This window comes from Gekko japonicus, unplaced genomic scaffold, assembly GCF_001447785.1.
Source record: "Gekko japonicus isolate JY-2015 unplaced genomic scaffold, Gekko_japonicus_V1.1 scaffold2018, whole genome shotgun sequence".
NCBI lineage: Eukaryota > Metazoa > Chordata > Lepidosauria > Squamata > Gekkonidae > Gekko > Gekko japonicus.
The window spans coordinates 158,612-176,889 of NW_015167112.1; the positions used below are offsets into that span (position 1 = coordinate 158,612).

Sequence of the window (18,278 nt, forward strand, 5' to 3'; positions counted from 1 at the left end):
GGCCCCATTTGAGGGGGGGGGGGGGGGAAGAGGCGAGGGGGGGAAGGCCGGAGGCGAGGGGGGGGAAGACAGCCGAGGTTGCTCGGAGCCAGGAGCAGGGAAGAGAGACTGCCGAGGCCCGGCGGTTGTAAGCCACGCGAGCCTCGCTTCGGGGGGGGAGAGAGAGACTGGGGAGGGGGGGAAGAGAGAGAACAGGGGGGAAGAGAGAGACTGGGGGAAGAGAGAGAACGGGGGGAAGAGAGAGAACGGGGGGAGAGAGACACAGAGAGAGAGATTGGGGGGGAAGAGAGAGAACAGGGGGGAAAGAGAGAGTCTGGGGGGGCGGCGAGCTGGGGGGTGGTAGTTGAGGGTGGTGGTGGAGGAGACGGGGGAACCGACGGGATGGGGGGGAAGCTTACCTGCTTCTTCCTCCTCCCCTGCTCTGTGTGGAGCTCCCCCGCTCCTCCCCCACCCGCGATTTTCGCAGGTCCCCTTCCTTGTATTACATATTTCCCAGTGGGCATATGTTGCATCCATAAAACTTACTTATATGTGACTTTCTGTACATAGCTCATTCAGAAAATGCCCATATATCCAAAACACTTCTGCTACTTGTTCTCTGATTATTGTCTGTTGTTCCGGTAGCAATCTTTTGTGACTACTACAACCCTAAGGATATATGTAAATGGCACTATGAGCCTTGTGGACGTGAAATTATGACTTGCAAGATGCTGAACAACATTGCCACCAACTTTTCAGTGCCATATTTGGAAGGTAAGTTACGGGCAGCTTTTGGTCATTAAAGAATATGTCTTAACATTTTGGAATACACTCTTCACTCAGTGGGCTATGTAGCTCTGAAATTTTACAGACACCCATAAAAACACTTAGGATTTGCAGAAAACTGCAGAAAAACACTCTTCTTCACACGGCTGCTCTCTTGTCAAATAGTGGGATAGCAACCAATGCTCCCTCTAAGCTGTGGAGTCTTGTGAGCAAAAATTCTACATTGTGAACTACTGGCATTAAAACTGTCAGCAAGCAATTCTGTGACTGTTTAAGTTAGTTTGCTCCGGAGCCGTCCTTCCTGAGCTAAGACAAAAAATGCGTGAGCTGGAGGCTAAAAACCTGTGAGCTAGCTCACACTAACTCAGCTTAGAGGGAACACTGATAGCAACTATCAACAAGTAGGGCAGACTTCACAAGTAACCTTAAGAACATAAGAACATAAGAGACGCCAATGTTGGATCAGGCCAAAGGCCCATCCAGTCCAACGCTCTGTGTCACATAGTGGCCAGAAATACCAGGTGCCATCAGGAGGTCCACCAGTGGGGCCAGGACATTAGAAGCCCTCCCACTGTTCACCCCCCCCCAAGCACCAAGAAGACAGAGCATCACTTGCCCCAGAGCCCCTATCTATACCTTGTGGCTAATAGCCACTGAAGGACCTCTGCTCCATATGCTTATCTAATTCCCTTTTGAAGCCGTCCATGCCTCTAGCCGCCACCACTTCCTGTGGCAGTGAATTCCAAGTGTTAATCACTCTTTGGGTGAAGAAGTACTTCCTTTTATCCATTCTAACCCGACCGCTCTGCAGTTTCATGGAGTGCCCACGAGTTCTTGTATTGTGAGAAAGGGAGAAAAGTACCTCTTTCTCTACCTGCTCTTTCCCATGCATAATCTTATAAACCTCGATCATGTCACCCCTCAGTCGTCGTTTCTCCAAGCTAAAGAGCCCTAAGCGCTTTAACCTTTCCTCATAGGGAAAGTGTTCCAACCCTTTTATCATTCGAGTTGCCCTTCTCTGCACTTTTTCCAAAGCTAGAATATCCTTTTTAAGGTGTGGTGACCTTAAATAATTAGCCCCTGTTTTGCTCCAGCTAGCTGACAGACTGGCCTTTGAATTTTATGCTTTCCACAGCAATGCTAAAGATTGAGGGGTGTGGCCTGAACACCAGCAAAGAGAAACAAGATAAGGGGTTCATTTTACAGAGGGTTTAAATCAGGGGTCATTTCATAGAAAAAGAGGTGCAGGCGCTCATTAGCATAACTCATTAGCATAACTTATTTGCATATGCCACACCCCCTGACATCACCGGAAGCGTGTCAGAAGGCAACACCCACCGCTCAGGCTCCACTGGACTGTTTTGTATTGCTAGCGATTGGGAGGGGGGGAACATGCAGATCTGTCCTTGCAGAGGAGGGAGAGCTTGTACCTGAATAAAACTTGGTCTTAAAGGTGCCACTGGACTTTTTTGGAATGCTAGCTATGGGGGGGGGGAATGCGCAGATCTGCCCTCACAGAGGAGGGAGGGCTTGTACCTAAAGGGGGGTGGGCTCTGCAACTTACCTGGCTGCTTCTTGCTCCTCGCGGCCTGACTGAGGGCTGCTGGGAGCAGGGGGCGGGGCTTGTTGCATGTGCCTGCCCCCTGGGCTCCTTACTGCCTGAGCTCTGCTCCTGTGCGCTCCTGCAGGAAATGACCCCTGGTTTAAATTATCTGGCTTTAACAAGATTGAACAAAGGGAATTCCTTCTCTGTCGTCCTCTCTGGGATGAAATACTACTATGAGCATAGATCCAGGTGGGTAGCCGTGTCGATCTGAAGCAGTAGTACAAAATTAGAGTCCAGTGACACCTTTAAGACCAACAAAGGTTTATTCAAGGTATGAGCTTTCATGTGCAAGGCACACTTTAAAAAAAAAAAAATACAGTGGAATGGGATGTAAGAATCAAACCTCAAATTTCCCTGTCTATAAGTTTGAACCTTATACACCATTCTAATGTATTTTGAAAAAAGTGTGCTTTGCACACAAAAGCTCATACCTTGAATAAACCTTTGTTGGTCTTAAAGGTGCCACTGGACTCTAAGTTTGTACTACCATGAGCATGTATGGCAGCACAACTGTTTCTGCTCCAGCATAGTGTTGTTGGCGAACTAGGCCCCTCACGTGGGACTTTTCCCCATATTGTATCAGTTAAAGTTTTCCATCAAAACCCAGTGTCCTTTCTAGACTAGTGGATATAGCTAATAAAAAAGGTATTGAAAGCAAAATTGATCTTGAGAGGAAAGTCGGCTCTCAAATACCGTGGTTTTTTTATTTGCAACTGAGTCACCTACTTAACAAATTGAATGTAAAAGCGGTAATGACACAACCTCAAACAGAGATGGAAATACTGTTACGTGATTCTAATACAAAAAACAAAGGCCTCATTTCCAGACTATATCTTTTATTAATTAAAAAATCAGGTTCCAATCGATTATTATATCAGAACTCATGGCAAAAGGATATTTCGGTAAATTTTACAGATGAGATGTGGGAGAAACTATGGAATTCCTCTAGCACCAGAACCAAAGTAATATCTATTAGGTTACAGAACTTAAAGATAATGTCGAGATGGTATATAACACCACTAAAGTTATCTCAGATTACATCGACCCAATCTCCAATGTGCTGGAAAGATTGTAACCAAATTGGAAATTATGCTCAATGTTGGTGGAAATGTATTAAAATTAGGAAATTTTGGGTAGAAAGTCTGTCCTTAATTCAAGAGGTAACATCTGTACGTATTCCACTAAGCCCGGAAGTACTGTTTCTAAACACTTGACCTAAAGAGCTAGAGAGCAGGCCACATAAACTCACGGTTGATATGATGCTTGATGCAGCAAAAACAGCAATTGCTTCTTTTTGGAAGGAGAAAACAGCGCCCACAATAGAAGTATGGTACAAAAAATTATGGAGTCACTATTTAATGGATGTGCTCACCAACAAATTAAATTATTTGTTGCATAATCCCACAAAAACCAATTTTACAGAAAAATGGTTCCCAGTACTTGATTACTTGTCTCTCAAACAGTTCATTTCACCCGAATGGTCTCAATACCATAATTGGATATAACAACAATAGTTCTTGAAGTTCATAGAAACTTGCTCTTGTCGTTGTCTATCTTCTTCAGTTTTGTTATAGTTTTTTCTTCTCTTATGCATATTGTTTAGGGTTACGTTACATTGGTTATTGGAGGATGTTACAAGGTTGTCTTTTCTATCATAAAAGAAGCTACAATTATTTACACAGTACCCACACTGTAGTATATAGGTATAAGGCAAATATAAGATTTGTTGTAAAGTAAAACAATGTAACTCATTCAACTTGTTATTTTATTGTTAAAACAAGGAGGGATATGTTATTATGGTAATAATATGTATGCTTTAGTGTTTAAAATAAAAAATTTAATTAAAAAAAACCCCAGTGTCCTTTGACTGCATCCTTCGTGAAGTGCTATGTTAGCTGTATATTACCTATTTATCTTTTTTTTTTGCACAATAGGTTGCTACCCTCGATGTCCTCCAGAGACACCTATCTTCAATGAAGAGACCTTCAACTGTACAACCGCAGAGTTTTGTGACTGCTATGTTGAGGGCAAACCCTATCCACCTGGCAGTCGAGTACCCACAGATCAGCTGTGTGGGGAATGGTAAGTGAGAACGCGGTGCCTATGGAGTCAGAGCCAACCTAAACCGAACAGTGGCCACAGGTTCCTCCCATAGCAACTTATGCCATTTTAGAAGCAGTTGTAGTTCTTTAAAAAATCACTGTGAGGCCCCGATCCAGATTCCATGTGCAGCAGTCCCAGGAGCTCTTACTATCCCTCCCTACACCTTTTTCAGATGCAGAACCCCATGGTTGTTTTGGCATTTGAAGAGGCATGTGGTGGGGAACGAGAGCTCCTTGGACCGCCACACCATGTGGCCAATCTAGAACCACAACTTTCCGAAATGGCATCAGAGGCTACAAGATGAACCCATGGCTGCTGTCATATTTAGTTTGGCTCTAACAATGGCAGAAAAGTACTTGTGCCTTTGTTGATACTTAAACACTGTTGGCCAGGGCTTTTTTTTTGGTAGAAAAAGCCCAGCAGGAGCTCATTAGCATATTAAGCCACACCCCTGACAGCACAAAACATTAGCATATTAGGCTACACCCCATGCTTTCCCTTGGCTTGCAGGGAGCCTGGGTAAAGCCAGCCCTTGGAGGGGAGGGGAGGGAGTTTAAACTTGGACAGGCTGGGGAAGACACGTGGAGGTATTTAGATTCCTTCCTGATCCTTCCAGGGCCCCCCCCGGCCAACTTGGAAGCCAGCCGGAACTCCGTTCCTGAGCGTTCCTGCCCTAAAATAGCCCTGCTGTTGGCCTATAGGCCCGTTACTAGTCCTGTTCTGGAACAGGAATGCTTTTAAGTACTGAAGATTAATTTAAAGCTGATTTTTCCCCCACTGACCTGTAGCTTTAACTTAATTTCTCCCCTATAAAAATTTCACATAGGTATTTTGCTTTATTCATCATGGTTATTTTTTCTAAGTGTCCATACATTATATATTTATATCACGATTCTTTACAACAAACAGCCTGGTATTATTAACACTTCCTCTCTCTCTGTTTCTCTGTCACTCAATTTTTTTGTTTGTGTGTGTGTATGGCCATCCTGCAAGTTCATTATATTAAGTGTTATTTTTAACAGTTAATAATAAGCCGTAGCATTTTCTGATTGCATATACTTATGCTTGGATCTGTTTTTAGTAAATTAGTATTTTGCTTTATTCATCATGGTTATTTTTTCTAAGTGTCCATACATTATATATTTATATCACGATTCTTTACAACAAACAGCCTGGTATTATTAACACTTCCTCTCTCTCTGTTTCTCTGTCACTCAATTTTTTTGTTTGTGTGTGTGTATGGCCATCCTGCAAGTTCATTATATTAAGTGTTATTTTTAACAGTTAATAATAAGCCGTAGCATTTTCTGATTGCATATACTTATGCTTGGATCTGTTTTTAGTAAATTATTATATTGTATGATTGATTCTCTTATTAAGCTAATTTTATTTTATTTATTACTTATTTATATTATATTATATAGATTATGCTTTTAATTATTACTTTGAATTGTTTGACAGTTTTAAATATTTTAATATTGTAAGAAGCTGCAACCGCCACTGGTGGCTGAACATTCGATACAAACCAATCAATCAAATAACTATCTTCAAACATTTCATTCTGAGTGCTTCTGTTTTGTTTTATTTTTAATTTCAGTATCTGCCTCCACGCGGGAAATGTGAGCTGTGGCCGTAGACCAGGTATATTTCATGTCAAAGAATCAAGATGGGTAGCTGCGTTAGTCTGTCTGTAGCAGTAGAAAAGACTAACAAAATTTGTGGCAGGGTAGGAGCTTTTGTGAATCACTGCTCCTGAAAGCTTATCCTCTGCCACATATTTTGTTAGTCTTTAAGGTGCTACTGGACTCTTGCTCTTTTCTACTTCATACAAAAAACAACCACCAAAAAAACAGTAGAGTGCCTATAGTTTCCCATATGTTTGTCCTGGGAATCATAGAGTCATAGATGTTGTGTAATCATTTGCGCCAACACTCCCTCTAAGCTGTGGAGTCTTGTGAGCAAAAATTATACTTTGAGAGCTACTGGCATGAAAGCTGTGAGCGAGCCATTTGGCTAGCGCATAGATTAGTTTGCTCCGGAGGCCAGCCTTCCTGAGCTAAGATGAAAATGTGTGAGCCGGAGGTTAAAAAACTGTGAGCTAGCTCGCACTAACTCAGCTTAGAGGGAACACTGATTTGCGCTAGCTGAAGGACCAGTTGAATGTGATGGATTTTTTTCTTAGCAGTGTCCCTCTACTACACGGGTGGCCAAACTGTGGCACGGGAGCTGCACGCGGCTCTTTCACACATACTGTGTGGCTCCCGGCAGGGCGGCTGGGGAAGCGAAGGGGAGGCATGACTCCCCAATCGGTCTTCCCTTCCCAGCCAGTGTTCCCCTCCCCAGGTAGGCTTGAGGTGGGGGAGCAGACAAAGAAAGCAGCTTTAACTTTAAATGTGTTCACAGTTTAAATCTCATTCACAGTTATCAGTTACAGCATGGGACATGCTTCGCTGTAGAAAAATCCCAAATTACAAAGGACAGATGTTGAATACAGAAACTGTCAGGCGGTGCCATTCATACGAATCTCCTTCTATCCTGATAGTGAATACGGCATAGGTTCATGTACTTCCTAGATTCATTTAACATTCTTAACATTTGATCCTAAGCATGCTTACTTAGGACTTACTTCCAAGTAGCCTGTGGCAGTATCCCACATATCAGCAAAGTGAATAAAAAGTGTTTACTTAGGGTTAAATCTTGGATTATTGGATTGTTTTATTTACACTTTGATATTTAGATGATTTTTTCATTGGATTATTTTATTTACATTTTGATCTTTTTTCATTCTGGGGTATTCTTTAAGGAGAGCAATTTAAAATATTGGTTTCCTTCTTGCAGACTGTTGCGTTTATAATGGCACAGAGTATGGTAAAGGAGACAGCGTTGTTGTGGAAAATGGAGCGCTCTGTTACAACTTAACATGTGAAAATGACACAATGGTGCCTTCGAATCCATTCCCCTGTGTACCAGTTTCAACTACAGTTCCCACAACTACCACTACAGTGATCCCTTCGTCTACTAGTACAGGTAAGCTTGGAATGTTAATGCACATTTGTTAATTACCTCCTTGGATAAAGTTGTTTTTATATAAAATATATTTCATGTCTACAAGTCTAGCTATACTACTTTGACGTGTGAAATTAACAAACAATGAAGATGATGCTCTAACATGATGTGAATCCTTCCACAATGCTAAATCTATAATCTTCTCCAGAATTATCAAGACTGCACATTAATATGTGTCTTTTTTTCCTGTTTCAGCCTCTACCACAACCACAACCTCAACCTCAACCTCAATATCTTCAACAAGTAAGTCATAATCAGGACACTGAGGTCTGCTCTCAGCTCAGTGATAGGGTACTTGCTATGTGAATATAAGATCTCCGGTCATATGGCAGGGGGCAGGAATCTGTGTGTAGAGATCCTGTAGAGCTTTAAGTAGATAACAATGGACTAGCTACATCAGTGGTCTGTCTCAGTATAAAGCAACTTCATATGTTCACTGCTCTAACACAGGGGCAATAAAGTTGCAAGATCAAAGGGATAAAATATAAAGATAGACATAAATTCATGAGTAAGAGAATAATTATTTGAAACTAAGGAAAATAAAGTGAGATCTTATGTACCAGGCCTGTTGCATGAGCAAAAAGTGCTTGGTTAAAATATACTCTTTCACAATATACTTTGCTTGCAGTCACATGCAATGTTACCTCTAAGCTGTGGAGTCTTGTGAGCAAAAATTCTACTTTTTGAGTTACTGGCATTAAAGTTGTGAGCGAGCGATTTGGCTGCTGCCTAAATTACTTTGCTCTGGAGCCATCCCTTCCTGAGCTAAGACAAAAATGTGTGAGTCGGAGGCTACAAAACTGTGAGCTAGCTCACACTAACTCAGCTTAGAGGGAACACTGGTCACATGTGTGAGATAATGCGGGAGAGGGGGAAGCGAGGCTCTTTACCACGGAGGAAATTGACCCGCAGTTGTGCGATCACAGTTCTTTGAAGCTGCGGTCACAGCCCCCCACTGAGTGATCAGACGCAACCGCAGGTGATTCGGGGTTGTTGTTCTGTTTTTTTTGCCATTTGTTTCCGATCCGCTTAAACAGGGGATCGATGGATCGCATGTCCACACTAGGGGCTTCCTATGGCAGTATGCGATGAGGCGCATACTGAGAAGGAGAAAGAAAAAAAAAGAATGGCACGGAATCTGGATGGCCTGATCAGACCAACCCGACGCCATGAGAGCGCGCTGGAGTGATCACATGGGAAAAGTCCGCCTGTGGTCCCTGGCAAACCCGTTTGCTACTGCACTTTCCCAGGTGCCTTTTAACTCCATTTCTGCGGTGGAGAAAAATGGGTTGCCAACGGGTGTGGGGCACTCGGCAGATGTTCTCATGTGATCGCACCCTTAAAATCAGGCCGGCATTCACGCCTATGGCGTGGCTAATTCTGCATGTGATCACGACCTCTGGGACTTTTTAAATGAGATCAATGGAAGTACAGGAAGATGACTGCTCACTAATCCACTGTCCCCATGGTACCTTCTTTGCCCTGAGAAAATAACAGTTGCATATTCCAACACTACCAGAAAGTGTACTCTTTCCTAAGAATGTAAGTGCCCTACCAGATCAGTTCAAGGGGTCCATCTAGCCTTTGATGTATTCCTAAAATTTTTTTTTCAAATAACAATTTTATTTTATTTTAACACAATAAAAATACAATATTACATGCTTCAGTCAAGGAAGAAATATGGTGTATATGAACAAACAATAGAACTTACATGAAAATGAAGTGGACTACATATGGTGAAAAACATCAAAATATTTCTCAGGAACAGTAAAGTTAGTGGATTCTGAATTAAACATATATTCTAGAAAAGGAAACCATTTCAAGTGAAGGTTAGGTTTTGGATATATGGTATTGGAGTTAACAGCTGCATCTGAAATTTTATCCATAGCATAATATTCCAAAATTTTCAATCTCCAAGAGGATAATAACAAACTATTTGAAGACTTCCAACTATTAGCTATAACAACCTTATCTCTTACATGCCAATAAAGGTTGTCTGTCTGTCTGTCTGTCTGTCTGTCATCTAGCCCACTGTCCTTCTGCCAACAATGGTCAGTCAGATTTTCCAGAGGGGGCATGTAGACAGTACACAAAAGACACGAAGGAAGCACTGCTCTTTGGCATTGCTTGCCCTCTACCAACTGTTATTCAGAGATCTACTGCCTTTGAATATAAAGGTCCCACTTGGCTACCATAGCTATGAGCTATTTTTAGATCTACCTTTGTATGAATTTGTCTTACCCTGTTCCTACTCGGTAGCAACTTTCTACCACTGTCACAAGGCTCCTCTGTTTTCATAATCAGAGACTGGAATATATTTTGCATCTGCATTTGGCAGCAGGGGTATTTCTAGGGGAGGGGGTGATTGTATCGTTATTGTCACCATAGTCACAGCTGGGCTGACTTCATGTGTGCTAGATTTGGCACCCTTGAACTCTGATACCGAAAGTGGCAGCTCTGCTCTTCCTTTCCACAAAGACTATACTGGCCCTGTCAAACTGGCTGCAACGATAACTTTCAAAAAGCAAAGAATGGCGAAGCTACAAGGCTGCATGTTCCCTTTTCATAAGCTGAAATAGGAGGACATGGGGCTTTTTTTGTAGAAAAAGCCCAGCAGGAACTCATTAGCATAATTGGCCACACCCAACATCAGAAACACATTAGCATATTAGGCCACACCCCTGACAGCACAGCTCATTAGCATATGAGGCCACACCCCCTGTGTTACCAGAAGTGTGCTCATCCAGCCACACCCACCTTTTGCTTCTTATTCTGTTTACCTTGTTTCTTGTCCAAACCCAGGGCTTTTTTTGTAGCAAGAACTCCTTTGCATGTTAGGCCACACACCCCTAATGTAGCCAATCCTAATGAGTTCCTGTTGTTGGGTGTGGCCTATTATGATAATGAGTTCCTGCTGGGCGTAGTCAACTCAGGAGCCAGCTGGAACTCCGTTCCTGTGTGTTCCTGCCCAAAAATAGCCCTGGGAGGATATATTTTATTTCTTATAAAAAGGGCAGAAGATAATCAGCATGAATGTTGGGCACTTCACATCACAAGCCAGTTTGACCAATCACAAATTCATAGTTATGATTACAATATATGATGACCTACAATATTACCATTGCATTGATAAGACAGACATTTATTGAATATGTGTCTTGATGACATGATTGAAAAGAGTTGCTTCATGAAGGAAAACTGCTCGAATTACTGTCTACTAAAGCTCAAGTAAATTACTTTCACATTTGTCTTACAGCGAATTGCTATGAAATCTGCCAGTGGAGTCAATGGTATGACGTTAGCAAACCCAAAGACGAGCCAGGTGGCGGAGACTATGAGACTTATGAAAACATAAGAAAGAAATATGGAGACAGTTTTTGTTCAGCCCCTCAAAATATAGAGTGCAGGGCTACAAATTCGCCTGACCAAAGTCTGGAAGAACTGGGACAGAAAGTGAAATGTAATGTTACTTATGGGCTCGTTTGTAGAAATGAAGACCAGGATAAGAGCCTCTGGGACCTTTGCTATAACTATGAGATAAGAGTCAACTGTTGTTCTATATATTGTGGTCCCCCAACAACCACTACAATCACAACTACCAAGCTGCCTACCACTACAACCACACCAAGTACCACTACACCAACTACTACTTCTACTCCTACTCCTACTCCTACAACTACTACCCAATCCACTTCAGGTAACGGACAGATTATTGCTTCCCGATACTGCTTTGTGTGAATGAACCAATCGCTTAGAACAGCGAAATAGACGATATGTTAAGATTGTGTAATGCACGTCATCGTTCTACAGAAACGATGTTACAAAGTGATGAAGAGAACGTTGCCTTTTGAAATCTCATGACCTGGAAATCTTGTCTGTCTTTAAGGTGCTACTGGACTTGAATTCCCTAGTGCTGACCAACAGTGGTACCCACCTGAAATGATATTACTAAATGATACATTTCAGTTATACATACAGTGGCTTGCGACTATGTGGAGAAGCCTGGAGGATCTTCGGGATTGTTCATGTCCTTTCCCTTTGACATGCCTCCATCTACCAAGTTCTCTCTGCTTTTGCGGGCAAGCTATAGTTTACTGTTTAATCGAGACCAATGTTCCCTCTAAGCTGTGGAGTCTTGTGAGCAAAAATTCCACTTTGTGAGCTACTGGCATTAAAGTTGTGAGCGATCGATTCGGCGGCTGCATAAATGAGTTTGCTCTGGAGCCCCACCCTTCCTGAGCTAAGGCAAAAATGTGTGAGCCGGAGGCTAAAAAACTGTGAGCTAGCTCACAGGAACTCAGCTTAGAGGGAATACTGATCTAGACTGGCAATTGTTTCCTCCAAACCAAGATTTCAAAGCAGGATCAAGACACGTTTTGGAATCCTGCTTTGCATAGAAAGCACAAGCAATGGTAGGATAGATAAAGATACAATAGATATGGTAGGGGATATAAAGACTCCGAGATCTCCATTTCTACTCACGTCTAACAAAGGGAGCTTTGACTCTTAAACGTTCATACCCTAAAAATCTTCTTGGTCTCTAAGGGGCTATTCCAATCAATCTAACTGTTCTACTGAAGACCAAAATGGCTGCCCTCTGAGATTAAGCCATGGTAGGTCATTTCAGATGGCTTGCCATAGATAATTGGGTGAAACAGCATGCTTGTGTGGCGGAGCCAGTTTGGTGTAGTGGTTAAGTGTGTGGACTCTAACCTGGGAGAACTGGGTTTGATTCCCCACTTGCAACTGGCTGGGTGACCTTGGGCAAGCCGTCGTTCTGGCACAGCTGTTCTTGAGAAAGAGCATTTTCTGTCAGAGCTCTCTCAGCCCCACCTACCTCCCAGGGTGTCTGTTGTGGGGAGGGGAAGGGAAAGGAGTTTGTAAGCCGCTCTGAGACTCCTTTGGGTAGTGAAGGGTGGGGTATAAATCCAATCTCTTCTTCTTTTACCTCACAGGGTGTCTGTTGTGGGGAGGGGAAGGGAAAGGAGTTTGTAAGCCGCTCTGAGACTCCTTTGGGTGGTGAAGGACGGGGTAGAAATCCAATCTCTTCTTCTTCTGCTGCTTGGCTAGATGCACCACTGGTCCAGTCCAGCAAAGATCTCCTTATCTTCTTATGTCAAAAAAATGGAAATAACCCATTGGTGGGCTATGTGTATGGGAAGAAAGTATATGCTTGATTACACACACATACCCAAACATGGATTTTTCCATAGCAGCAAATTATAGTTTGTCATTCTGTATAAACTAAGACTTCGGAAGGCACAGAATCATTGCCACACATTTATTTTACCTAAATAAAGCATGGGTTTTATTTATAATTATCCCCCCTGGCTGATGAATTTAGGTTGTTTATTTATATTTAGTAGTCAAAAATGATGTTGTCTAACTGTTTTACTGGGGTAATGGTTTACAGCTTAAAACACTGTAACGCAAATGATCCCGGTAAACACTTCGAGAACAACTGTACTTTCCCGGCCAACACAGCAGATCTGTCCATGCAAGTGTGTGTCTTCTTTAGACTGAGAAAGTTCATCTTTATAGAAAATGCATTATAGAAGCCAGCCCCTCAAAATAGCGCATTGTTAGGATTTAACACCAACTCTCAAAGAAGTAAAATATTTTACCTTTGACTGAAGTCATGAATGTGAATTTAACCTGCAATATAATCTGTTTGCAATCTGATGTATAGTTTCACTGATATTTCTTTTTTCTTTTTCTACTATGCCATCTACCACAACCACCCCCCAGGAGAAACAAGCCCTACTACCTCCCTGTCTCCCACAACCACAACCACCACTCCAACGCCAACCCCAACCACTCCAACGCCAACCACCACCACCACCCCAGAAACACCAACTAGTACCACCACCTCACCATCAACCACAACGACCACCTCAACTCCAACACCAAGCACTACTTCCACCACTTCAGGATCAACCACAGGTAACAATTTTGGAATAGTATCCGGACCTTATTGTACTGTACTCTGTGTTCTAATGTTGAACTTGTAAGTGCACAAACAACACACTTACTGTTGAGCAGCTGGAGAAGGGCCCGGCACTTGCAGTGGCAGTGGCTGCAGTGGCAGTAGAGCTTGGAATCCACCGGCAGGCCCGGCCTTGGCAGTAGGAGCAACCAGCAGGCCTGGCCATGAGCTGCGGTAGAGTACAGTAGAGTATTCCACCACCATTCCTTTTTATTTCTAATTCCAAGGCTACAGCATGCTTGGCTAGATGTACTACTTGGTGAAACAGTTTCCTTGGCTAGGTGTACCAATGGTCCAGTCCTGCAAAGATCTCCTTATCATCTGATGTCAAGAAAATGGAAATAATCCATTGGTGGGCTATGTGTATGGGAAGAAAGTATATGCTTGATTGCTCACACACACACAGGTTCTTTTTCCACAGTAGCAAATTATGGTTTGTCATTCTATATAAACGAAGGCTTAGGAAGGCACAGAATCATTGCCACACATTTGTCTTACCTAAATTAATCATGGGTCTTATTTCTAATTACACCCCCCACCCGGCTGCTGAATGTAGGTTGTTTATTTATATTTAGTAGCCAATAATGATGTTGTCTCACTGTTTTACTGGGGTAATGGCTTACATCTTAAAAGACTGTGTAATGCAAATGATCCCAGCAAACACTTTGAGAACAGCTGTACTGTCCCGGCCAACACAGCAGATTTGTCCATGCAAGTGTGTGCCTTCATAAGACTGAGAAAGTTCATCTTTACCAGAAATGCATTGGAGAATCCAGCCCCCCAAAGTATCACATTGTTTGGATTTAACACCAACGGTCAAAGAAGTAAAATATTCTAGCTTCGATTGAAGTCATGAATGTGAATTTAACCTGCAATAATATAATCTATTTGCAATCTGATGGATAGTTTCACTGATATTTCTTTTTTTCATTTCCTACATGATTTTCTTCACCAATGACAACAGAATCATTGGAATCATTGGAATGAAGCACCCACCCAGTTCCCGTAATATATGTTTCCCAGTGTCAACGTGAATTGCCATATACCTGTTGTAATATACTTCTCTGTCTCTGTTTTCTTGCAGCACCGTGTACTGAATTCTGTGAATGGTCCAAGTGGATAGATGTGAGTTACCCCCGTTATGGCCCAGAAAATGGTGATTATGAAACATACGACAACATCAGAGCCCACGGCATAGAGGTCTGCTCCAACCCTCTGAATATATCCTGCCGAGCAGTGAAATACCCTGGGCTCTCCTTCCAAGAGTTGGGCCAAAAAGTGAAATGTGATGTTTCAACTGGGCTTGTCTGTCACAATAAAGAACAGGTTCCAGGGCCTGTGATGCCTGCTGATGCCTGTCTCAACTATGAGATCAGCATATACTGCTGTAGTATTATATGTGCAACAACACCTATTAGTACTACTACGCCATCTACCACAACCACTCCAGAAACAACAACTAGTACCACCACAACGACCACCTCAACTCCAACACCAAGCACTCCTTCCACCACTTCGGGACCAACCACAGGTAACAATTTTGGAATAGTATCCGGACCTTATTGTACTGTACTCTGTGTTCTAATGTTGAACTTGTAAGTGCACAAACAACACACTTACTGTTGAGCAGCTGGAGACGGGCCCGGCGCTGGCAGTGGCAGTGGCTGCAGTGGCAGCAGAGCCTGGAATCCGCCAGCAGGCATGACCTTGGCAGTAGGAGCAACCAGCAGGCCTGGCCATGGCTGTGGTAGAGCCCGAGAGTCTCTCCGATCCCGGTTGCAGTGGCAGAGACTGGAGGCTGATCCAGGCTCAGCCATGGAGGTGGTGGAGTCCAAGAGCTGCCAGCTGGGCTGTGGTGGAGCCCAGGAGCCACTCCCATGCTCGCCGTGGTGGTGGAGCTTGGGAGCTGCTCCAAGCCCACTCCAGTCCCGCCTGCAGCAGCAGAGCCCAGCATCCCCTCGGGGCTTGGAGGAGCTCCCAGACACTGAGGGCGATTTCTCACTAGAGCTGCCTCGCAGCACAGTGCCGTTTGCCTCGACACAAACATGTCAATTTCACACCCGAGGCTGCGGGGCTGCATTTGACTCGGGGCTTCGCCCGATTTCCTCCGCAGTTTTATGGTCCTCAAAAACCAGGATCACGAAACTGTGGAGGAAATCGGGTGAAGCCCCGAGTCAAAATGCAGCCCCGGAGCTTCGGGTGTGAAATTGACATGTTTGTGTCGAGGCAAACGGCGCTGTGCTGCGAGGCAGCTCTAGTGAGAAATCGCCCTGAGTTTTGCATGCCTGAAGTTCGAACTGAAGTTCGGATCCCCATCTTGCTGTGGAAGCTCACTGGATGATTATGGACCAGTCACATACTTTCAGCCAAACCTACCCCACATGGGTGTTGTGTGGATGAAAAGGAAAAGAGGAGAATAATGTAAGCGGCTTTGATCCGCCACTATGAAGAAAGAAGAGAGAAGAAGATTAGATAGACAGATTAGCAAGATAGCTAGATGGTAGCTAGCTGGATAGCTAGCTAGATGGATAGATCACGTTGAATTTGAGAGACATATAAAAGGTAGGAAAAATCAAAGGCATAATTACAGGATGGGGGAGACTTGTCTTGGCAGTAGTATGTGCATAAAGGATCTAGCGGTCTCAGTAGACTGTACACTGAGCATGAGTCAGCAGTGTGATGCGGTAGCTAAAAGGCAAATGCGATTTTGGGCTCTATCAACAGAAGTATAGTGTCCAGATCATGCGGAGTTATGGTATTGCTTTACTCTGCTCTAGTTAGACCTCACCTAGAGTATTGTGTTCAGTTTGGGCACCACCATTTAAGAAGGATCTAAAGCTGGAATGTATCCAGAGGAGGGCAACAAAGATGGTGAGGGGTTGGGAGACCATGCCCTTTGAGGAAAGGTTGAAGGAGCTGGGTATGTTTAGCCTGGAGAGGAGATGACTGAGAGCTGTTATGATAACCATATTCAAGTACTTGAAGGGCTGTCATATAGAGAAGGGTATGGAGATGTTTTCTGTTGCCCCTGAAGGTCGGACCAGAACCAACAGGTTGAAATTACATCAGAAGAGTTTTCGGCTAAAGATTAGGAAGAACGTCCTGACAGTTAGAGTGGTTCCTCAGTGGAACAGGCTTCCTCGGGAGGTGGTGGGTTCTCCTTCTTTGGAGGTTTTCAAACAGAGGCTAGATGGCCGTCTGACAGCAATGAAGGTTCTCTGAACTTAGGCAGATCATGAGAGGGAGGGCAGGAAGGGTTGTATCAGTGCTTAGTTCTTGTGGCCCTTTCTTACACGCCCAGGGAAATGCTGATCACCACTTTGGGGTCAAGAAGCAATTTCCCTCCAGGCCAGTTTGCCTGGAGATCCTGGAGATTTCTTGTCATCTTCTGGGTGTGGAACAGCGTTCACTGGTGGTGTGTGGGGAGGAGGTATTTGTGGATTTCCGGCATTGCACAGGTGGTTGGACTAGATGACCCTGGAGGTCCCTTCCTACTCTATGATTCTATGGTGAATGGCTGAGAAGGAAAGAGAAAGAGACAGGGAAAGGGGAGAGGATATGGGATTGCCAGGAGGAAGAAGAAGTAGAAGAAGAGATTGGATTTATATCCCACCCTTCACTCGGAGTCTCAGAGTGGTTTACAAACTCCTTTCCTTCCCCCCCCCCACAACAGACACCCTAAGAGGTAGGTGGGGCTGAGACAGCTCTTTCGAGAACTGCTCTTTCAAGCACAGATCTGACAGACCTATGGCTTGCCCAAGGTCATCCAGTAGCTACAAATGGAGAACTGGGGAAATCAAACCTGGTTCTCCCAGATTACAGTCCACGTACTTACCCACTACAACAAACTGGGAAAAAGTAGATACTGGGGACTGGGGGGGGGGGGGGACAGAGGAAAGTGAGGTGCCATCCCACAAGTTCTTGAGGGTTCCCTACAATGCAAGTGGGCCTGGCCCAGTGGCCAGCACTACACAACTGGGCCACAGTTTTCCATGGCTACAGCATGCTTGGCTAGATGTACTACTTGGTGAAACAGTATCCTTGGCTAGGTGTACCATTGGTCCAGTCCAGCAAAGATCTCCTTATTATCTGATGTCAAGGAAATGGAAATAGTCCATTGGTGGGCTATGTGTATGGGAAGAAAGTATATGTTTGACTACACACACACAAACACACACACACACAGACACACAGAGGTTTTTTTTCCACAGTAGCAAACTATGGTATGTCATTCTATATAAACTAAGGCGTAGGAAGGTGCAGAATCATTCCCACATGTTTGTTTTACCTAAATTAATCATGGGTTTTATTTCTAATTCCACACACACACACCCGGCTGCTGAATATAGGTTGTTTATTTATATTTAGTAGCCAATAATGATGTATTCTAACTGTTTTACTGGGGTAATGGCTGACATCTTAAAACACTCTGTAATGCAAATGATCCCAGCAAACACTTTGAGAACAGCTCTACTATCCCGGCCAACACAGCAGCTTTGTCCGTGCAGGTGTGTGCCTTCATAAGACTGAGAATGTTCATCTTTACCAGAAATGCACTGTAGAAGCCAGCCCCCCCCAAAGTATCACATTGTTGGGATTTAACACCAACTCTCAAAGAAGTAACATATTCTAGCTTCGATTGAAGTCATGAATGTGAATTTAACCTGCAATAATATAATCTGTTTGCAATCTGATGGATAGTTTTACTAATATTTCTTTTTTCTTTTCCTACATGGTTTTCTTCACCAATGA

The 18,278-nt window shown here is 43.6% G+C and overlaps 1 protein-coding gene across 1 annotated transcript in view; it reads left to right on the top strand.

The window, feature by feature from the left end:
• MUC2 (mucin 2, oligomeric mucus/gel-forming) overlaps positions 1-18,278 on the top strand; it is a 111,234-nt gene that overhangs the window by 43,979 nt on the left and 48,977 nt on the right. The window contains exons 23-30 of the mRNA XM_015412952.1: positions 625-753; positions 4,306-4,453; positions 6,072-6,115; positions 7,313-7,501; positions 7,736-7,783; positions 10,797-11,237; positions 13,292-13,483; positions 14,611-15,057. Coding sequence (XP_015268438.1) covers positions 625-753; positions 4,306-4,453; positions 6,072-6,115; positions 7,313-7,501; positions 7,736-7,783; positions 10,797-11,237; positions 13,292-13,483; positions 14,611-15,057 — 1,638 coding nt within the window. The remainder of the gene's footprint in view (positions 1-624; positions 754-4,305; positions 4,454-6,071; positions 6,116-7,312; positions 7,502-7,735; positions 7,784-10,796; positions 11,238-13,291; positions 13,484-14,610; positions 15,058-18,278) is intronic.